Here is a 25270-nt window from a genome sequence, read left to right as displayed (position 1 = left end):
CATTTGGGAAACGTGTATTAAAGAAGAAAACGTGGACTATGCATTATCCAAACATTCCACCAGCTTATACGCCCAGCACCGCACATATGACTGCTGGTTCCTGATGCACGAGAGTCATTTTCACTTGAGTCAGACGGGGAGGAGGAAGAGGATGAAACGTTTAGTCCTGAACCATCAATGTCACATGACCCAAATTAACTTCCATCCTTCCCCTCTGAACCACACCTCATAACATATGGTGAACTCGTTAACCTTGTCATGGATTTGGAACTATCCAAGAGTAATGCAGAACGGCTGTACTCGAGACTACAACAGTGGAATGTTTTGGCAGGTGATGTTAGGGTTTCCGTATTCCGTGACCTTCAAAAGGATCTTGTGTCATTCTTCTCATGGACGGTGATCTTGTAGCCTGTAGCAAGATCGATGGTGTGATGGCAGCCCTCAACATCGTTCATAATCCAGATGAGGGGAGACTGTTCATGGATTCATCGAAGACGATACTTCAGTCTGTTGGCATCAATTCCAGTAGGTCATGCAGTCCATATGAAGGAAACGTATGAATACATGAAACAACTTTTGAGATGCATAAACTATGACCAACATCAGTGGCAGCTTGGTGGCGATTTGGATGTTCTTGCTCTCTTGCTGGGTCTGCAGACTGGATACACAAAGTACTGCTGTTTTCTCTGCTAATGGGATAGTCGTGCGAACAATTTCCACTACATCAATATAAATTGGCCGCTCCAACAGTCATCGGAGCCCGGGAGGAAAAATGTTCAGCCTCCACCATTGTTGAATCACGGAAGATTGTGCTACCACCCTTAAACATCAAGCTTGAGTTGATGAAGATCCCTGTCAAGGCCACGGACAAACCACAAGCAGCTTTCGAGTGCCACCGTGGAAAATTTTCAACGTTAAGTGAAGTTAAGATAAAGGAAGGTGTCTTTGTTGGCCCTCAGTTTCACGAACTTCTTTTGACCGTTCACTGCGTGGCAAGGAAAAGACGACATGGAAAGCCTTCCAGTTAATGGCAAAATATTTCTTGGAAACAACAAGGCAGACAACTACAGGGAGCTGGTGGAAAACCTCCTCAAAGCATACAAAAAGTCTTGCTAGCAACATGTCACTAAAGATACATTTTTTGCACTCTCATCTAGCCTTTTCCTCCGAACTGTGGAGTAGTGAGCTACGAGCTTGGCGAGCGATGTCACCAAGACATGGCAACAATGGAAAAACGCTATCAGGGCAAATGGAGTTTATTAATCTTGCAGACTATTGCAGGACAGTGACAAGAGATGCTCCATTTAATGAATACAAGAGACAAGACAAGAAGCACCGAGTAGACACTGAAAAAGGACTCAACTATGTACTTTACATAAACACATGAAAAGTGCTAGCTTTACAATTGATGATTAAAACTCAACTATCTACACAATATACATAGACGTAAAATGTAAACACTTAAATATCTCGGAAACAGTAGACAGTCAGTTGTTTTAATTTATTTCAATTCAGCTCACCAAAATCCATAATAAATACTACATTTTGTCTCTGAAGCAGACGACCCTTAAAAACGTGTAGAGCATTTAAGAGCTCCAAACCAGAACTACTTTGCAGGATTTCCCAGACAATAGTAGCAATAACAAGGTTGAGAGCAATATGGAAATATACCAACATTGCTTTTGGTTCCAAAATAAGACTGATGCGCTTTATTGTCATGTCGGTTTTAATGTATGCTTGTGAAACAGGGACTCTCACATCAGATCTACAGAGAAGGATTCAGACTTTCGAAATCTTGGGTATCTCATAAATTGACCATGTAACCAGCAAAAAGGTCCACAACAGAATCCAATGAGTCATTGGACTCTACGAAGACCTCTTGATCATTGAAAAAAAAAACGCAAACTGAAGTGGTATGGTCATGTCTCAGTATCATCTGAAGTGACAAAAACAACATACCGCTCCGGTGGCCTAGTGGTTAGAGCGTCAGACTCGGATGAGGGAGGTCGTGGGTTGGATCCATGGCTGAGTCATACTAAAGACTAACAAAAATGGTGCTAACAGCTGCCTCGCTTGGCGCTCGGCATTAAGAGGTTAGTGTTAGGACTGGTCGGCTTGGTGTCATGATAATGTGACTGGGTGGGACATAATGCTACATGTCTGCGGCATGATGCCCCAGTGCTAGACACCACTATAAATTGTCACACTGCAGACATCGTAGCGACATGACTGAAAAATTGTTAAAGCTACGTTAAAAATCCAAATAACACACACACACACACACACACACACACACACAAACAGAGTCTTGCAAGGCACAGTGCGAGAGTGCAGAAGAAGAGGCATACAGAACAAGAAGTGAGAAGACAACATTAAGGATTGATCAGGCATGGAATTTGGAGATTCCCAAAGGGCAGTAGAGAACAGGGAAATATGGAGAGAATTGGTTGTAAGGTCATATTTGGTTCCCCAACGACCTCTTGGGTTAAGGGATTGATGATGATGATAACCTGAGACGGATTATTCATGACATTTAAGCCATAGTTCCTTACATATATGATCCGTGACATTTCATCTACAGTAACGCAGACAGATTATCAATGGCATTTCATGTTCCTATAAGTACATAAAGACTTCTGTATCACTTTAGACAGATTATCCATGACATTTCATCTATAGTACCCTAGACAGATTATCATTGGCATTTCATGTTAATATGCAAAATATTAAAATGTAACTTCAAACTCTGAGACCTCAACTTAAAAATTAATCAGGATACAGATCATAAAGAACATCAAAACCCATTTTACATGTAATAATTTTCATAGGACCTCTACAGAAATGAGAACATCAAAACCCATTTTACACGTAATAACTTTTATAGGACCTCTACAGAAATGAGAACATCAAAACCCATTTTACACGTAATAATTTTCATAGGACCTCTACAGAAACGAGAACATCAAAACCCATTTTTCTCGTAATAACTTTTATAGGACCTCTACAGAAATGAGAACATCAAAACCCATTTTAAACGTAATAACTTTAATAGGATCTCTACAGAAATGAGAACATCAACAACCCATTTTACACGTAATAACTTTCATAGGACCTCTACAGAAGTGAGAACATCAAACCCATTTTACACGTAATAACTTTCATAGGACCTCTACAGAAGTGAGAATTTCAAGTCCGGTTTTACACGTAATATCTTTCATAGGACCTCTACAGAAATGAAAACATCAAAAACCCATTTTACACGTAATAATTTTCATAGGACCTCTACAGAAAGGAGAACATCCAAAATCCATTTTACACGTAAGAACTTTTATAGGACCTGTACAAAAATGAGAACATCAAAAACACCATGTTGCACGTAATAACTTTCATAGGACCTCTACAGAAACGAGAACATCAAAACCCATTTTACAAGTAATAATTTTCATAGGACCTCTACAGAAATGAGAACATCCAAAACCCATTTTACACGTAATAACTTTTATAGGACCTATACAGAAAGGAGAACATCAAAACCCATCTTACTAGTAATAATTTTCATAGGACCTCTACAGAAACGAGAACATCAAAACCCATCTTACACGTAATAATTTTCATAGGACCTCTACAGAAGCGAGAACATCAAAATCCATTTTACAAGTAATAACTTTCATAGGACCTATACAGAATTGAGAACATCAAAACCCATTTTACACGTAATAACTTTCATAGAACCTATACGGAAATGATAACATCAAAAATCCATTTATTTTACACGTAATAATTTTCATAGGACCTCTGCAGAAATGAGAACATCAAAACCCATTTTACACGTAATAATTTGTATAGGACCTCTACAGAAATGAGAACATCAAAAACACATCTTACCCGTAATAACTTTCATAGGACTCTACTGAAGTGAGAACATCAAAAACACATCTTATACGTAATAACTTTCATAGGACCTCTACAGAAATGAAAACATCAAGCACCGATTTTACACGTAATAACTTTCATAGGAGCTCTGCAGAAATGAGAACATCAAAATCCCATTTTACACATAATAATTTTCATAGGACCTCTACAGAAATGAAAACATCAAACACCCATTTTACACGTAATAACTTTAATAGGACCTATACAGAAATGAGAACATCAAAAACCCATTTTACACCTAATAACTTTCAACTTTCATAGGACCTCTTCAGCTCAACGAAAGTATCCACCCATTTGATAAGACATACGATTCAGCATCTTTAGTAAGGTGGTCGCGTTTGTTTTGTTTTTTAACATAGGAGCTCCATTCAGTGAAACATATACAAAACGTACAGATGGCGACATTAGTGTTAACTTGAACATGGTTGCACCTAATGACACTTATATTAACTTTGCACCTCAAACAAAATTATATTCGCCTTTAAGATATAAAATGAATTTTATATCCCGTATTTACATTTAATTGTTTTAATTAATACTTTAGACTTGAAAACAGCTTTTATTATTGAAAAGGCGACGATTGTTTATATTTATATTAATGTAAATGACCTTCATACGACCTCCCTACTCGTAGCGCCGGCAAATGTCTTCATCGTAAAGGTTTTGATATGCTGAAAAACTCCTTACACTCAGAAACAATGATACAGGATACATTATTAAATAATTACCTGTACATCTGAAAGTATACTGGTTCCAAAGTAATTGTAACAGTTTGTGGCATTTACGGTTGGAACATCGACAGTAAAGGTCTCATGAACAGTAAATGTCACTTAGCAGTAAATGTCACTTGAACAACAAATATCACAGGAACAGTAAAATAATGTCACATATTTTTCAATTTACTTGCAACGAAGCTTTTATAGTTACCAGTAAATGTTGTGAATTGACTTTTGCCGGATACTTTACATGCAATTTCACCGCGTGTCTGTGACGTTTACAGGCGCTGCACAATACATTAGCATGATGGCTGATTTTCACTGGCTAGTTTTGATCATTCTATATAGAACATAGAAAGAAGCAGTGACGTCAACCTCTGCACTCAAACAAAGCGATCACCAACCTGGATGAAGTCAGCATGCTTATGTACAAGACTTTTATCACACGGTGGCCACATGTTCTTTCTAGGTAGTAAGAAGGTGCCCAAATCCCATCTTTACGTCCCTATTAACATTTCAAAGTGAACTTACAACAGTGTTTTCATATGAAGAATCATAAATTTCATCACATGATACCACTGTGTTCTGCAATAAGGTTCGGATAGCTTCAGGTCAAGGTGTGAGGATTAACACAGAGATGTTCCGTTACCTGATAAACCGTATATGCTCTGGCATGTTGTCGGGGCCTTGACCGCTCATGAAGATATCAAAGAAGTCCTCACGACCAATGGACAACAACTGGACTGTGTCTTGACTAGTTACTGTGGCCGTTCTCTTCGAATGATGCAGCAGAGCCAATTCCTGCATGTACAGATCAATAAATGAATCAAATAATCAACCAACCAACCAACAAATCAATCAATCAATCAATCCATCAATCTATATGACAACTGGTGAATATATATATATATATATATATATATATATATATATATATATATATATATATACAGGAACTTGTATCAAATAATATGTAATTTGCAATAAGTAAAGTTCCACATAATGAGATATGCCAGCAAATGTATAAAATAACATGTCTTTTAAGGATTTTACATGCAGAAGACAAATACGGACGGTGAGCTCGTTTTTTGTTCAGTTTGTTTTCGTCACCATGTGACTTTCTACATCTCATTCTTGGCATCTGCCAAACCTTGTACAGTTCATAAAAAAGAATGCTTTACAAAAATACAAACCATTATGGGATGTACTTTATTCATGTGTGTGTGTGTGTGTGTGTGTGTGTGTGTGTGTGTGTGTAGTGGTGGTTGTGGGGATATGAACTTAACAAAAATTCTTACACCAAAACTCATCCCTTTCTTCATCACAGTCGCTGTTTTATTGAACGATTGTCCGGTTTTGGGATCACGGATTAGAATCGTTACAACGGCTGAAATAAAAATCAAAGATGGAAGTATAATTGAATATATGATTCAAACTTGTATTTCTGGTATTATAAAATTTTGACAGCAAACAGTTATTTAAATTGCTTGAATGTTACAAGGAGATTTACCACCCCATCAGAGAAACTGGTCAAATATACATTAGTTCTCTTCATTATAAAAGTCACAATTTTATCCACGGCTACAAGCAAGAGTTGAGGGTTCATGGGTTGGAGGGCCATGACGGAACAAGGTGGCGTGAGGGGCCTAGTCACTCAGAAAAGCAGTAAACACTCTGATTCTAAACTTCACTATATAAGACATATACAAGTCAGCCGAGCAAACAGTAAATCGGTGCCGCTGGCTAACAGGCAGGAGACCTCACGGGAACTTTGTTACTTCATTAGACAATAATTATTATCTAGGATATTAAATAAACGAACCAGATAAAGCACTATTGCAATGCAGAGTTTCTAAACATGGCTCATTTTTGGCGCCATAATGAAAATAAATCGTAATTAAAATAGTTTGTTGGATCTGCGTCTTATCATTCCTTGGGTAACCAATCAACAACTGGAAAGGGAGGAAACATCAGAACGAGGCTACATCACGCAAACATGTCATTAACGTTGAATACACAGTATAGCTCTCATGAAAAAGAACGACTTATTCTGAAGATTAAACGTATATGACAGGTATAAATGATGTATTTGTCAACGAAACGTGTGGTTTTAGTCCTTTTATCCAATAATACTCTACGATTAGCTCAGTCATACATACGCCCTTCCCGGTCTATGCATCTTTATTTAAAGACCGTGACGTACACATTAGACGTAAATATGTCCAATATATTGATTTACAAGCAGTTTAACAAGGCCTATTATCAAATTATTACCAAATCCTCCAAAGTGTCGCATAATGTAAATCCATTTCCAGAAATAATTTAGATTTACAGATTAAAAGATTAACTAGCTTGTAAATACGCTAGCTAATAGTATAATCATGAGTAAAGGTTTAAGAAAAAATGATAATAAATGGCAAAGCGAAACGAACAACGTAATTAGCACCATTTACCATGTAGCATTAAACTCAGCTCTAGTTAGGTACAGGACGCTTTTGAGGAGGATTTTTATTTTAACTCGATTAACAAAGGATCAAGGGCTTCCAAAGAGTATTAACATCAGCTATTCCAATTTCCTTGAGACAACGTATTGGTGGTTTCCAAACAGCAAAGGAGAAATACCAGACAAAATATTCAAATATTTAAATGGTAAGTACGTTACCTAACCAATGTGGAATTGATTTTAAGTTGACGAAACTTAACTAAATTAAGAATGGTTTACTTAAAGAGGTAGAAAATCATTGAGATACAAGAAAGAAGAGTAGAAATTATACAAGTTGATAAGTTTTTTGGAAGGCTGTGTGGCAAATGTTGAAACTGGAGTTATAGCCTCTACTTTAGGAGATTTTTAAAACACGATGAGAGTATAACATCTACCATAACTAAGTTGAATAATATTGCCATAATTTTTTAGTATAGCAATATTACAGTGAACACAACAAATGATTAGAGCGTCAGACGTTCTTTGCTAGAACATAACATGAATGATACGTCCAGAGTACGTCGGAGTACGTCGGTACTTCGCTGTCGATGTTTAACAATTATTCTCATTACTTAGATGTCGAAGAGAAGTGATCAAACGACCAAAAATTAAGACTCATTACTGTGGAAGGACAGTGTGGCAAAGAAAGACATTTTCAAATTCCACTGATAACAGAGGCGATACAGATGGAGAGAATAAGTATATTTGTACCTCATTATTACAAACAATCAAACACAATATATTCCATTTTCAATTGACACAATAAAACCGAAACCACGTGAATATTTTAAGGATTGTATAACCTTGAAATATACATGAAACAGGTCAAAGAAGAATTTACTGCTAATTGACAGTGAAGAAAGCAGTGTGTGTGTGTGTGTGTGTGTGTGTGTGTGTGATTTGGATTTGTAACGTAGCTTTATCAATTTTTCAGTCATATCGCTACGATGTCTGCAGTGTAGCAGTTTATAAAGATGTCTAGCACTGGGACATCATGCTGCAGACATGTAGCATGATGCCCCACCCAGTCACATTATCCTGACACCAGGCCGACCAGTCCTAACACTAACCTCTTAATGCTGAGCTCGTAGCGATGAAGCTGTTAGTACCATTTTTAGAAGTATTTGGTATGACTCGGCCGGGATTAGAACCAGCGACATCCCGTACCTCCCGTACCCTAGGCGGACTCTTTAACCACAATTGCCGAAGCGGTCACCAAAGCATAGATTCTGGATGTCAGTAAGATAACTCTAAAGTTCATATAAATCCGAATAATACTCACATGACTGTAAGTTGCTAGGGTAACCGTTTGAGATATATTGATACTTCTGTAAAGTCATACATCAGACCAGTTTATTGATTTGTAAAGCCAAGAAACTAATAAATGTTCTTTTATCAACTAAACAATATAAATAATTCATGTAACAATTTATACTATGCTCTCGGATTCCTCATCTAATAAAGTCTAACTCACATTGATGTCATCTAATGCGATGTTAATAGTCCTTATAAACAATTACAAAAAAGATATGAGGTATTATAAACATAATAAATATTAGAATTGAAGATGAAGATTGAAATTAATTTATTTTGAAAGCATACCAATTACAAATATCTTCAGAATATGTGGAGCACATCAATTTGTCATATTTATCATTTGTTTTGTTTTTAGATAAATAACGACATAAATATCTTTAAGAGATTATAGTGATGTTAAATCCTTTGAGTATAGAGTGATTTTGTCTTGCACAAAATTTGTAATACAAATCTAAAAGATCCAACATAAAAATAAAAATACATCTAATAAAGATTTTGCATAAAAAATATTCTTATTTCGAAATATGTAAGACTTTTGAGGATAACTCGAATGCTATAAAAACATGAACAGATGAAGTAAATAATAAAGTAAATAATAAAAGAACAACAGAGAACTAGATTATCACATAAAAACCCACTAAAAATAAATCGATCATAAGCAGGAAAATATTTCAGCCGTTTAAGATTTATTTATTAAGAGATTAAGAATTATAATAAGTTTTTATAAGGTTATCCTTAATAGAGCAGAATAAAATATAAGGCATGTAGAACCTATTCAGTAGTTATTATAACAAATTGAACAAAGGGTACATGTTGAAATATTAGCTTTAGGGTGTGACGTGGAGAAAAAAGAGAAGTCTCGAGAAAATTATAATGCATTGCAATCACAACTTATACAATTGCAATAAGAATTGCACTGTGAGAAAAACGATACGGTATTAAATAGCAGATGGAGGCTTGAAAGCTGATGTGAAAATCTTTGAAGACAGCGTGTGAGTTGTCAATAATGATCTCTCACTTGTAGAGGAAAAATGGCTTTGAAGATTTCAATAGAAAGATAATCGACTTGCAGAATAAGGCAAAGGTGTACTGGAACTATGACGACGATTAACGATTCAACAATTTCTAATTGTATTGCTAATTTAGAGCTTTTAAAAGACGTTTTACTAACTCTGAAATTTGAACACTCAACGTTCTAATGGCTAGTAATGTATATAATGATAAAGAATTTGTTAATATGTACGAGTGAATAGTAATGAATCTGATAAAAAGATAAACGATTAAGAAGAGATTTTAATGATACATGTGTCTTTAGGAATCTATGGCCACAGTCTTGCAGTTGTATTCAGGTATAATTTGAGAGGAATTATTTATTGAAATTATTAATCAGAGTTACACGGCGTTCATTGACTTTTTGGACTAAAATGCTACTTTGGGATTATTGAAAACTGACTCAAAGACATTCTGGATTGAGTTATATCAGAACATTCAAGAGCATTGATAAAACAGGACATTCAAGACTATTGGAATCCAACTGGAACATCTATATTCTTAGATGTCTGATAGGACATTGAGGAATTTGGGCATTTAATTCACAATTATGTTAGTGTCTCTTAAAGTTTCATCTTGTAACTTAGAAAAATTATATTTGTTGATGTTAGTAAACTAGCCGACTTCGCTTTCTCTCTGTTACATAATTTCAGTTCGTAAAATATGATACAATATAAAAGAATCAGAGGAAATTAAAGACGAAACTAAAAAGGAATATATATATATATATATATATATATATATATATATATATATATATTAAAGCCTACATGAGTATTATACAATGTTAAATGATGACAAGACAAGATTACATTTTTGTGATGAACTACGACGAAGTATGTTACTATTTCATTTTTATTATAATCGAAAAAATACTAATATAGTTAAAACAATGTACTAATTCAGTTAATACAATGTACTACTTCAGTAAATACAGTATTCTAATTCAGTTAATACAATGTACAAATCCAGTTATTACAAAGTACTAATTCAGTTAATGCAATCTACTAATTTAGTTAATACAGTATTCTAATTCAGTTAATACAATGTACTACTTCAGTTAAGACAATAGTCTAATTCAGTTAATACAATGTACTAATTCAGTTAATGCAATGTACTACTTCAGTCAATACAATAGTCTAATTCAGTTAATACAATAGTCTAATTCAGTTAATACAATGTACTAATTCAGTTAATGCAATGTACTAATCCAGTAATACAAGAAGCTAGCAATCGTTTGTTTATAATTATAATGAAGGCAAATTTCAAACCTAAATTATGTGTGAGTGAGGGTGATATATTCACTGTTTTTAAAACATTACTAGTAGTATCTACAGCTCTTCAATCTGGCCATGCTGCATCACTCGTTGTTGAATTCGAATTATAGAATAATATTAGAGACACCAAAAATGTATTAGTATGTTCTTATAATAAGTAAATTCGGCTTATATTCAAATTGGTAAACTTCAGTCAACATCCTAACTACAGATTATATAAAATGTGATGTTGTATTAATCGTAAAATATACAAGTATGAAAGAAGAAATTGTCGTATATTATTGAAAGAGAACCAAAATATATATTATTTTCAGCTAAAGTCATAGTTTGATCTTTAGTCTAGAGCAGTTGGAATTAATATTCCTTCTTCTGTAAACAATGAATTTAATAATAGTGGCAGAATAAATAATCCCTATTATTGCAAATGGCGATATAAATTAATGCCAATTACATATATCTTTATAAAAACTAAGACAGATTAATTTACATGGCTCGTCATTAACTTTCTTGAAAATAAATAATGCCATAATATCAATAACATATAAATTGAGCATTTAATGTTTTCTGCTTTTGGGAGATAGCAAATCTCGTTGTTACTCAATACATAAAAAGAATATAATATGCGACCAAGAAAATAACTGTATCATGAAAACAACGACATTCTGATCAAGACTGACATGGTCGACTTGTATTATCGATTGATAAATAATAATAATAATAGTAATATAATAATAATAATAATAATAATAATAATAATAATAATAATAATAATAATGATAATAATAATAATAATGATAATAACAATAATAATAATAATAATAATAATAATGATAATAAAATTAATAATAATAATAATAATAATAATAATAATAATGATAATAATAATAATAATAATAATAATAATGATAATGATAATAATAATAATGATAATAAAATTAATAATAATAATAATAATAATAATGATAATAATAATAATAATAATAATAATAATAATAATAATAATAATAATAATGATAATTGGGGCAGCAATTCCTAAATTTTTAGCGCTCTCATGAAGTAACTATATTCTGGAGTTATTAGATTTCATGGGAACTGATTCTGAAACTATAAAACATGATAAACACTCCAGGATCGCAGAAATGTAGTTTTGTGAAAATAGAGCATTTACTTTAATGACAGACATGAACAATGAAGACTGCAAAGTTTGTTTGTTGATCTAATTCTGATAACACTTCTCGTCAATATTCTAAAGTTAATCGAATAGATAGTATTTATTTAGAGAAATCTGCCCAGCCTAAACTAATCCATTTTTACCAACCCTCTGATGAATTCATGCGTACTTTATTAGTACAGTTGCAATGATTGCTGGATTTTATATATTTCTATAAGTATCGTTGGAAAGTGAAAATGGCATGAGAGAAGTTCTTTAAGATTTATGACATCCTGGAAAAATTATAAGTATCATTTACTAAATAAAAAAGACGACAATATATATAAAACATACAATTTCTGGCTAACAGGAAAAAACAATCACCATTGGTTGTCCAGCATCTTAATCCAGGACATAAGTGTATTATTCACAGTACAAGTACATGAACATCTGAATAATACTTATAAATTGTAAGACTTAAGCTAGGATACGGTGCCCTTATTAAACCTGGTAGGTTTTATAAACATATATTTCTATGCAAATGTTAATGTATGAGAAATAATTCAGTTGAATAATGGAACAATGCTGATTAATGACAGAACATTTTCTTGCTGCAGTAATATTGTTGGCAAAATGGGCGTTTGCAACATTGTCATGACGTTTAAATACCTGGGGTTGGGTATTCTGAATAAAAAAATAAGCCATAAAACACTGATACATGATCTTTTTATCAGCTTGTATATTCAAAGACATTTAGAATTCCCCTAGATGCACAGATACCGAAAGCTCATTTTCTACCGCATCCTTATACACTTCCTCGGGATTTGAGATTTATGATTACATTGGAAAGAGCATTCAAAGTAATACAAGAACCAAAGGAAAGCTGAAGAACATTTGCCTCCAGTACGATAAGTTTACTTCTGAACTATTGGCTAAATACACAGCCAATAATGTCGGAAATGCAATTTCTTTTTATGATCGTATCAGCAGAGAGAGAATGATTGATACAGTTGCTAATACGACGTTATCAGATGTACATAATACTTCATTTATCAAGAATGAATTCATAATGAGCGACGATACTCATTAAAATGACGAAGACACTGATCTAGAAACGCATTCATATCCAGAAATAGAAAACCCAATGACTATTGTGAATGGACTGTCTGACATATCGTATCCACACAGTTCTAAACGACACAACCATTAATAGAAGCTCTGAAATGTCTCTGCGAGGAACGATAAAAAAACAACACTTATGTTTGTGCAAATTATTTTATAGTGATTACCATTAGTTATGGCTTCCTTAAACACATAATAGACTGTATTTAACAAGACATAAATTAACAAATCTTCTACAAGGATTACATCTATAGATAAAGAGAAAGGGAAACGTAGCTGCACACAAAATGTACATTAATTTTGTCTCTCATTCGCAGATACATATTCAAAAGAACAAAATGCTATCTATCAACGTCAAACAAAGACATCCTATCTATTCACTTCTGCATTATCAAATTGAAAAAAGAAAACGTTTGCACTAGACTTGATTGAAACGGAATATATGTCTTTTTTTATTTTATTGTAATGACCTGCTCAAAAAGTATCTACAATACTACCTGCAACACAGAAAACGGTTTTTAAGGACAACATTGTCATTTTAATAGACCCTGATGGTAACTCGCTACACTTATTTGTTAGTATATACTTGGAAACTAATGCTTTATTTTTTGGTGATGTAACTAAAGAAACCAAAGAAATGAAAACATTACTGTTATACGCATTATAGTGTAAGGGTACACAAGTATAACTTTGTCATCAAAGATCTTCGTGTGAATGTTAGATTTGTAACAGTCTTTTATTGACAAGATAAAAACTATAACGAAACATTTTTAAATGAAAATGGCATAGTGTCAGCAGTTACACTAGATGAAAATAGTTGAAACATTAAAAGAAAAAACCCCAAAATAAACTAGAATATATGTAAGATTAAAACATGGACATTAACTAGTTGCACTTCCTTGTAAACTTCCATCAAGTAATGTATTCTGTTTAATAACGTTTATCACATGAAGAAAGAGAACCCTTATTCACCGTGACATTGCATATTTCGTGATTTTAAGATTTAACTAAATACATGATCTATAGTCAAGGCTATCTTTGTATATAATCTGGGATTAGTGTGTTTAAGCAACAGATTGCGTAAAACATTCACATACTTCAGTTCTAAGAGAATATAGCGTACCTATAGGACCACACAAGACTTGTATTGGCTAGTCATTCATCTCAATGTAAATAATCCTAAAACATTGTTATCAGTCCATATGTGTTATTAATTTTGTAACGCAAAGCTGTACATTTTGTTTCCTATCAGTTAGATGTGTGTGTCAACACCTGTGTACTGATAATTTGTGTCGGTCATTACTGACTTCGTATTTTCACCTTATTGATTTTTTTAATTCCTTGTCGTAAAAGTAATACGTCAAAAACGTCCTTAAATTAATACCGTATGCTTATCTATGATTGTCCTTATTACAACTTAAATCAAGGGGATAGCACAAAAAACCACCCTAGTAAAAGGCTGTCCCGATCTGTACGATACATTGATTAAGGCTCATCGTGCTACTAGGATGAGAGAATCGAGACCTGCATACGAACACCATACCGAGCAATGGTCTGTATATATGGGAACCAGGGACGCCTTGCTTTAGCTAGCTGAGGCAGCCAGCATGCCGTTAAGACCAACACTTTACCAGGCTGTCCACGCACTGCCAGACTTAACTATGACAAGGCATCTATCGCTCATTTTTGCCAGGAATCAGGGATACTTTGTGTTCGCTAGTTGAGGCAAGAACGCTATACGTAATAATCCTTATTGCCGTTGGATAATTATATGGCAAGGTGAGGCGTAGACGCAGCGTACTCGTCCCTAATCCAAATCATCAAATGGTTACGTCTAACCGTAGAGTTTAGACGGTTCGAGATGCCTTAGTTGTTCTGGGCATACAAATAAAATATCCCAGATATAATTATGCCATAGAAGATGCTGAATTATGCATACAGCTCGAAGGCATCCACGACGCATAAGAATGTCAGATATTGGTTTCTGATGTTGCACCCGTAGAGTGAAGCCACACTCTCAGAGACATCTGACACATAGCATTTGCAACCCTTGTCCCGCGCTACACTGCAACGGCATGCACTTTAACTTTAAAGATCGAGCGTCCGCGTGTACATAAGACTTCCACAGTCATCTGAGACACTTACAGTCATTAGGGATGCAGTATTTGCGCTAAAGCAATAAGCAGGACTGGTTAAAAAGAAACGTCTGAAACTCATTCCTTTTGAAGCGAACTAGCTTCGTGGAAATGTATTTGCCTAGTACGATTTGCTAGCAGCAATTCATTGATTGTGCGACTCGACAAATGGAGATTGTTGTTGTTGTTGTTGTTGCTGTTGTTGTTGTTGCTGTTGTTGTTGTTGTTGTAGGGTTTAACGCCATTTTTCAGCACAAGATAGGCTATACATGGCGGCCAGTATAAATGCTGGAGGGAGAACCCGGGAAACCCCCGGAAAGAATCGCCGACCCACGAGAAGATACTGGCAAGCTTTCTCACATAACCACATTGGCTGAATCCGAGACTCGAACTCACGCAGACAGAGGTGAGATGGCAGTGATCCGTAACGATGAACACTTTAGACCACTCGGCCACTCTCCATGGTAAAAAGAACATACTAGGCGATCCACACTACGATGAGATTCAACGGTCGGGGACCTTTGAATACCGATAGAGAAGACGTTACATGTGGCAGATGTCCCAAGGGATTTTAATACCATTGTACGGCTAAACGTTACAAGTTCCTAGTTCTCAACCCAGCTGACTACTTTAATGACTCGGAGAACACAACTGGATGTGGGTCTGATTGATTCAAATGATGTCCTTTCGTTTAGATACGTGCCATTCTACTCTGAACGCATTGAGCAAGTGCACATGGCCCATGTTAGGACAATACGGTCTATGCAACAAAAAGTATGGACGAAACATTATGCGTCAGGCATACATTCTGAGCAAAAAGAGGTAGTGGATGAAGGGAAAGAATAATACATATAGTACGAGCGCATTTCTCTACGAGGCGCGCGGGTACTGGCTGCTTGGTGCTGATGGTAATCAGCCAATTATCAACAAGTAACGACAAAACCGGCGCTAATCTATGTAAGTCGCTAAATAGACCCGAGTGTTAGTCTTATTGTCTGAGCATTAAAGACATCTGGTGCTGTGTCTCTACAGGGTTTGTATATTTCATCACCATAACTTAAAGATTTGAAGCTTGATCCGCAAGTGTGATGGATTTCCTCTTAATGATTCTAAAGTTGCTTCATTTGAATTCTAAACTATTACATGTATCCTTAACTCTGTTAAACTCTTGACGTCATCTCGACGTCATCAAATATTTGCATTAGTTTAGAAACTACTGAGTTAATTTTATCATCAGATAAAGTGGGAGTTTCATGATTTTAATCCCATTTAATCAGTATTCCTCAACGAATGAAATTTCCTGTTATTATTAAAACTCAAGCAAAAGCTTCAAGTAATAAAATAACTAATATTTTTATGACAGGCAGAAACTGAATACGTTCGCTACCGTCGTTGCATGCATTAAAAGTGGAAAATTTCATTTTATCAATGAAAACCTCGAGTTGATATAATATTTGCAATATCGTTCTATGTGGCAAAACAGGTGTTTATAATTTCTAGCACTGCTTTTCCTAGTTTTGTAGCCATACCAGAAGACAGTTTTATTTCTACGGATTCAGTACTTTTTATGTGAGTTTTATTTTGATTATACTGCTTGTAATAACATCCTATTTAATCTGTGACGATTTATTACTTTTATCCAGATGCTTAATGTTATTCTATGACGCACACACCGTCATTAGCACTGTACTCAATCTGTATCTTAACTATTCAAGAAAATGATGAGAAGCAAGAAATTTGACATAATCCTTTTTTTATCAAATTTGATGTCTCAGGTGTAGCGAGTATTTCCAATATTTTTTCTGCCCTTCGTGCGGGCTTAGCCCAGATTTCGTGGATGACAGGGAGCAAAGGAACATTCAGTTTTGAATTGCTAGGTCGATATAACACTCCATCAATGTGATAGGTTTATTATATTCGTCTAAAACGTGTATATTTAAAGCGCCAATGCTGCCGTCACGTGCAAAAAGTCGTATATAACAATATTGCCTGAATAAGAATCAATCTTGAAAGACATGGTCCAATTAAAACTAGATAATATCGACGTTTCGTCATATTATCAGCCATGTTACTTGTCCCTCGAAGTGAGAAACACGTCCATTTTCCACGTGTACAAATTAATCCGATGTTGATCGGCACATCGGTGGGTGAACCGATATAAGTGGATAGCTGGAAAACAAAATGTAATGTGTCACCGTCTTGATTATGTCAAAGAACGGCTTATATAAGATATCTTTACTGTTCTAAAGCAAAATCATTTTATTCCTTCGAAAACTTGAATTAGTTCGGAAGATTGGTTAGCTTAGGGCAAACGGCGACAGACGACATTAATTTTTCTGGTTTATTTTTCACGTAATGAAGTTCGCCATTCAACTCAGAGCTAGCAAAGGAGATATGAAGTAACGCGCTTCGTCCATCGTTTAATATGTTTTATGTTGGATCTGTTTCATCGAGACAAACAACAGCCTGCTTGAATTTATAAAATTAGGCAAGAGCACAAAACCTATGACATGATACAGTTCTAGCTGAAGCTCTGAAATACCAACTACATCAGGAACATATCCTCTTACAGTAAATAACTGTTTACTAGGAATTATGGAAGTCTGTGTACGCTTCTGCTTTGCGTTAAAGTCTACTGTTTAATCGGCTAAACATCTTGATACACCCTCTGCGTCATGGACCCAAGATTCCCCATGCAATCAACATCAAAACTTTTAATTTCGAATTCCGTTGCATAAATTATTTCCAAATATTACTAAAATATTAAGGGGGAGCTCACTTGTTATTATGCACTTTTAAGCGAGTGACGTATGTAAGGTGAAGTTGTGTGCATTTAAAATATGCCACAGTTGAGAGAATGTTGGCATACCTATATGCTATATTTATATAATGTGGCTGAGATTTGTTTGGATATTGTACTTAAGGAAATTGTACATGATCTAAACACACTGATAACTAAAATGACTGTTCCCTTGTGCTAAAATAATCAGTCTGAATTAGTCTAAAGTACACTATCCTTAACAGCTATTAAAATAGAGAAAATGAATTTTGCCAGACTAGACAATACCAGCTTCTGAAAGTGCAATGAATAAATTACCAAATATATAAAATGTAAAACAAACTAATCGGCTCTACATTTTTTACAATTTACCTCCGGAGTTCAGGAAGTGAAAATGACCAAGTGGAGATAGCACTTTTTTGAAAGGCGCACATCTGGAATAAGGCCAAGCTGTATGCTCTATAATCCACATTACACCCATCAATCATACACCAAAATCAAGGGAATTAAAGGTTCTTTGAACAATACCTAAGATATATAAGGTCTTTTTTCTAAATAGCGAGTATAACCAGTGAAGAAACCAATGGAAATTAATTTTTTGGTAAACAATCTTTTCTTTATAATTCTTTCTCAGAGTAAGAATTGTTAAGTTGAGCCAAGGTCATACCTGGACTACGGTATACTTTTCATGTGACAAACTTCCATTTCTTCTAGAAGGTTGAACTCTTGACCCCCATCGGGGAATCTATTTTGCGTCTCAAGTTAGCCTTATACCTAATGTTTTATATAGAAGTAGCCCGTGGGCTTTAAACTTTTGACATGTTAAGTTGTGTTGTTCTAACCAGTTTGGGCTGAAATTTTATTTTCTTCAAATTATTAGATTTCAAGTGATTATTTTCCCTAGAAATGCTAAAGTGCTCTAAATTAATTCTTGGACAAGGACATTTATCGAAATTTATACAGTATTCAAAAACTGGAACAATATTTTATGTGATTCAACAAGAGACTGTTGACACTGCAGCACTTCACAGGTTGCAACAGACGTCATCGTCTTCCATTTTGGTTTTCATCGGGATTCGAACTTATTTTTACTAAGGACTTTTTATTACTAGGACTTCAATTTTTTTAATGCTTGGAATGTTTTTGGATTTGATTCGTAAAACCGTAAGTTCTTTCTTTCTCATTTTCACTTTATATTCCAGAGAAATGAATCAATTTGTTAAATTTTACAAAGCTTATTGTCTTCACCTTTTTCCTGTTGCATTTTATAACAGCCTAGACACGTAACACAATGGAATTGTGGAGCGGCAGATCAGAAAGGGAATTTTTGGCAAAAATCAAATCAATTTAACTGTATAGTTTGCAGTCACTGAATTTGGAACTAGTACATACGACCATCTTCAGTCGCGTGCCATTTCACAGACAGAATATTTTATAGATTTAAAATCTCTGATCAGACGAGAAAAATATTAAGTGAAATGTTACTATCTCTATCGGCTGAACATATTAAGTGAAATGGTATGACCTTTAACGGCTGAACATATTAAGTGAAATAGTATGACCTTGAACGGCTGAACATATTAAGTGAAATGGTATGACCTTGAACGGCTGAACATATTAAGTGAAATGGTATGACCTTGAACGGCTGAACATATTAAGTGACAAGGTATGACCTTGAACGGCTGAACATATTAAGTGAAATGGTATGACCTTGAACGGCTGAACCTGGATGAAATTCACCGGACAATGGAATTTACATTAAAAATGTACGAGAACATATACAATGCATTTGGAGCGAGTAAAATCGCTCACTGGAAACAAAATGGGTTGTCAGCAGATGTTTTAGAGTCACGCATGTTAGCTTATATGGTAAAATATTACCTTTGTGATACGATAGTTTTTTTGATTGATCATCAAACCCAACTGTATATAATCATGTTGACTACGCCTGGGGTGAACAAGTGAAAAATCAACTCCGTTAATTTTATAAACCTGCGTACTACACCTGTGGTGAACCTATGAAATCATCAACTCCACTAATTTTATAATCCTGTTGACAACATCTGTGGCGAACCATGAAACAATCAACTCCAGTAATTGTATAATCCTTTTGGCAACTTCAAATCGGATAATTAGAAAGAATGAATCAGTGCATCGAGTACTTCTTTTCGCAAGATGATGATCGTGCATGCTGATGATCAAGCATCAGGAAATGCTTTGAGTATTTTATTTTTGATCACTCGTAAAGATTTACCAGAGAAGGCATCGAAGGAATAACTTTCAGTGTTTAACCTAAGTCCTGGGGTACAGGCAATAATTATGGCCTCAGTATAGACGAAATCAGTAAACTTGCTGGTCAAAAGCAGCTTTTGGTGGTGTAGAGGATGCCATCGCAGACATTGATGATACGCCAACATGAATAGTGTCATACAAAAAAGCAAGTGAAATCATGAACAAGGGTGCCATACTTTATACTAGAATTTAAAGGTATCGAAGGCCCGTTTTCAACAAAAACAACACCGTACTGAATAATAATATGAACTCACCAGCGAGGAGCCTAGTCGTTTTTATATTGGAGTACATTGCCGTTAATGGACGAGACAGTTTTATTATAAGCCATTATAAAATAATGTTTTAGTTACAGTGGAAGCTGTACCTGATCAGGTCTACCCTCGGGGATTGTCACCTTACCTGATCAGGGGATTGTCACCTTACCTGATCAGGGGATTGTCACCTTACCTGATCAGGGGATTGTCACCTTACCAGCAGTGGGAAGAGGCCTGTAAGGTAATGGTTCGAGATGAACAAAGGAAGCAACAAATATTGTCTATTGACGAAGGCCATTTTGTCACTCACAATACGCTATGGTCATTGACCTGCGAACGACAGAAGACCACAGTCTTCACGGATAAAGTAGGCGAATACAAAAGACCAGGAAGGGTATTGCACTAAAGATTGAAAACTCAGCAGCCTGTGCAATGAACGCATACATGTATCTTTTCATGGCTGCACAGCAATATTTGACAGTTCATCTCAGCCGTCAGTAAGAGCGCAGTTTCAGGAATATCGCCTACTTTGTGTTATGAGCACTTGTCTTCGCGAATGTAGAAAGAGATATTTAGTATGCGATATATTTAAAACAGTGTTTACTGAATTTTGTAACTGTATGATTATTGTTTGTCCTATAATCGTTGTTTACTCTGCTTATCATTGCCCCTGGGGTAAAGGAATGAAGACAAAACAGCGATATTAATTATCCACATCAGAGCCTTAAAAGGGACCCAGAAGGATACGTGAATCAGGATAAAACTGTATTATCACTTTATGAAAAACAAAAATTCAATCAGGCTGTCTAGCCTGGACAACTGCACGTTTTTACCTGATGTTCGTCAGTCTAGACAAAAAAGGGAAACTTACAAAATTCGCCATTTGGAGTAGACTTGCCGAAATAAATGTATGCGTCATTTCTCAGAATAATACGTACCGGTAAGTTGCAAATAATTTTCGGGAGCAGACTTCGAGGATTGATATCTATTACTACAATGATGACCTATTCAAGGCTTCGAAGAAAGAAAAACAAACGTTATTATATTGGAACACCACGAAGAGATTCATAGTTACTTAACAAAAAGACCCCCCCAAAAAAAAAACTCGAAAGAAGAACCTCGCATATGGTCTTGTGTTAATAATGACCGAACCTCCGGTATTGTATAAGACATTGAGTAATCACTCATGGTCCTTTTGCTGTTCAGAGGAGTGGTAGTCATAAAGCTTATGAGACAGATACTTAGAGTTCGCAGATCAAATAGATCAAGCGTAGACGAATCGTGATGAATATCGACGAGCTATTTTTATACTCCACTGGTAGCACAAGCTAGAAAACTACAACGGAAGACGAGGTGAGGCTGGCGTAGCAAAACTTCATTTCTAAGTGCAGATGAAAGTAGTTCAATACAATCATTTTCGACGCGGCAGAGTGACGTGGAATATGTACCAGCCCTGGAAAACATGAAATGTAATGACACGAAAAACTCTTCTCTGTAACCAAAACGAGGCGCAACGAAAGTACGTTGCACTCGGGCGCATCGAACCCCTGCGTCTTCACTGGCTATTCAGACCCTGTCGTTACTTGTAAATATACCATCGTTTGCATGTACACCCCCGAACATGCGCCTTGTACCGAATTTGCGCAGAATATGTGTTAGCCTTTCGTGCATGAAGTATTGATATACTGTTATATGTACTGCAACAGTAGCGGCGCGAGAGGGGAAAATGGCAACTGCCCCTGGTGCCAGGCGAAGGTGGAAGGGCACCATCGGGAGCCGTTTTTAGCTGAAATGTATAGTTTTTCACCTCACCTTACTGTAGCGGGGCGATTCTTAACAAAACTTACGTTTACGAGTGGAGGATTCGTATAAGGGAGGTTAGCAACTGACATAAAACTGTTTTCTGCGGCAAAAGTATAGACGCCACAAGCGAAATTATAGACCATAGCCTAATTAAAACAACAAACTTTCAAAATTGTCAACCAGTGAAACAAGCTGTCTTAAGTAATACAAAACAATATCAGGACTTATCGCTAAGGAAGCCTGGACTTATCGCTAAGGAAGCCTGGACTAATCGCTAAGAAATCAATCAACCAATAAATCCTTCCGTATATAATTCCTTTTTAAATTGTTCTACTTTGTTTTATTAATTTCAATATCCCAATAATTTTTCTCTCTTCTGTTCTTTCATTTAAAAAGAATGGTCAAGGCAAGAGCTGCATGAAAGAAAACTTACAAGAATTATTCTGCCTTCTTTGTTCTAGTATTTATTGCATTTGAAACTGAATGTTCTCCTCCTGAACAACGGAAATTTTGAGATGATGATGACGATGATTGTGACGATGATGATGATAATCATAGTTACGATAATCATGATAGTAGGAATTTTATCTTATACGTATGCTGCTGTTCCAGGTACAGCAGACACTATTGCTGAAGCTGTTGCTACCACACCAGTAGTCAGGCTATGTCTATACCCTCTCTGTCTGTCTGTCTCAAAAGAATGCGATGCTTTGATGTATTGACTTTTCATTTTGACTGACAACGAAATTCTATTTTTCGTGATGTCGGGACGAAAATGACATGCTCGACAAATGCAGTCACTGACCACATACCAACCCCTTCAAATGGTGAATAATTCACACAATCAAAATACAATACAGTGACGCTTCACACTCGACAAGGATAGAACTATGACGATTCGCAATGTCGAGATCCTCGAGTGACATCACGCTCTGTAGTAACAGAAACTGACATGATTATAATTGATTTAGCTTTTGACTTTTTTTAACCTTTAAACATAACAATCTAGATAAGCATTCATCGAGTTGATAGTTTTATGTATATTGCCTACGTTATTGTCATTACTGAATGCATTTCAGGACCTTGATATGGGACTCTTAGGTTTACATTGAAGGACTTAATTTGCTTTTCTTTCGAGGAAATTAAAAGAAACTCTGACCGACTACCTGTTATAATGTAATGTGTTCACTTTGAGCGCAGTTTGCTTCCTAATCCCTTCATAATGATACTGAACTGGCTATTCGAGTGCTTAAATGAAACGAATTCAATCCAACATAAACATTCCTGGATTCTTCTTTAACTAAAAGTGTACTCCCACAAAGTCTAATGTGGGGACTTACTTTTGCTTTAAAACTAACCCTGTACAAAATAGGAAATTTCAGAGTAGAACCCTAATTAATTTTGCTGTACGGGAGACAAATCTTCTGGGTTTAGCTTGTTGCCCTCCAGTAATATAACGATCACATGTACTTGAGGCGGAAATTTTTCGCGATGATTGCATACATGTTTATGTTATTCATGTGACGTCACACGTCATCAAAGCCGGTCATAATTTAGGGTGATATGCTCCTATCTGAAACTTCATAACTTCTCTTTTCAAGTTTAGCTCTTACGAAAACGTTCTGAGACTTAATTTGTGCGGAATATTCCACAACATTTGCCAAGATGATTTTAGTAGGATGCAATTTACCTTAAGTATTTTTGTACATTAAGATTAGTTCGACGCCATTTTCTGAAGATTGTCTCCACTGTACGCTGTAAAGCTCATTAAAAGTATATCTAAGGAAACTAATCCCCATATGTAGCTGTAAATAATGATTATGCATGCTTAAAACATTTTTACCCCTGTCTCGTCCGGGTTGTTCCGGATCATTTCAGTGTTCAATTTTGGCACACAACAAAAACATGAAAAGTTAAAACAAAAGTTGTTTGATAGGCATTATCATGACATAACAATTTTACATTAACCATAACTTATTGCGAATTCCTTGTAAAATCAGGTGATATCACGAGCTGGCACTTCTGCGGACCGGTGCTAAATTTCAATTTGTACAGTGACAATTATAGGAAAGAAGGTATCGGTTTGATTTCCAGAGTGATTTTTCGTTTGTAAGGTGTTCCGATTGCTGTCGGTACATTTGTACAACAAAAGTTTAGAGCTGAGTACATGTAACACACTAGAACCTACCGAAATACAATTGGTCTAGCACCTATTCAGTTCTACTATATGCAGATGGATCAGGTCAGAACAAAATTACATTTAAATATGTAGTGGGAACAATCGGATCTGGATCTGACATCCTAAATATTATAGATCAACGCTATCTGCGATCGAGGAAAGCAAAAACAAAACAAAATAAAATCAAAAACGTTTGTCTCACATTCTGTACAGTGACTTTGACACTGAGAATTTCTGGACATTGACCGGTTCTAATTGTCTCTTCTCTTCATAGTTAAATTATACAGGTTAGATGTATTGGTTCCATTTTCTAATTTAATAACAATCAAGAATAATTAAATAAGCGATTCATGAAAGTATCAAGGTGAGACTTACCATGACCAGTTAAGATGAAGTAGAAATTCTCCGCAGACTGTCCCTGTCTGATGATGATTTTCTTTGGAGGAACTCTGTGGACGAAAACAACTCAAAGCTAGATCCTTTCGAAAATACTCAGCGAAATTAAATCTGAACAGATATTTTACTGATTATTAATGCAAGGATGAATATAATAAGTTACACAGTCTCACAATGGGCAAAATAAAAATGACCAATTTATCAAAACTCTGCAAGGATTTTTTAATAAAGTCTCCATGATAAGGAAACCATGATTTCCTCAATAGAGGATTGCAAAGGTTTAATGATTTAATATTGAATAATGAAACGAGTTAAATAATTTCCAGGTTTTCAATAAGTTTCATAAAGACATCATTAAATCATTACGTATTTGAGATTATGTTTA

At 35.3% G+C, this 25270-nt stretch overlaps 1 protein-coding gene across 1 annotated transcript in view; it reads right to left on the bottom strand.

Annotated features, from left to right (window-relative positions):
* Nucleotides 1–25270, bottom strand: part of LOC149796387 (cyclic nucleotide-binding domain-containing protein 2-like) — a 111066-nt gene that overhangs the window by 69159 nt on the left and 16637 nt on the right. The window contains exons 6-8 of the mRNA XM_089960343.1: nucleotides 24865–24938; nucleotides 5948–6036; nucleotides 5299–5450 (exon numbers count right to left, since the gene is read on the bottom strand). Coding sequence (XP_089816469.1) covers nucleotides 5299–5450; nucleotides 5948–6036; nucleotides 24865–24938 — 315 coding nt within the window. The remainder of the gene's footprint in view (nucleotides 1–5298; nucleotides 5451–5947; nucleotides 6037–24864; nucleotides 24939–25270) is intronic.

This window comes from Sinohyriopsis cumingii, chromosome 6 (genome assembly GCF_028554795.1).
Source record: "Sinohyriopsis cumingii isolate HCF-2022 chromosome 6, ASM2855479v2, whole genome shotgun sequence".
NCBI classification, from domain to species: Eukaryota; Metazoa; Mollusca; class Bivalvia; order Unionida; family Unionidae; genus Sinohyriopsis; species Sinohyriopsis cumingii.
The sequence above is the reverse complement of the archived record's forward strand: the minus strand, read 5'-3'. Positions and strand labels throughout refer to the sequence as shown.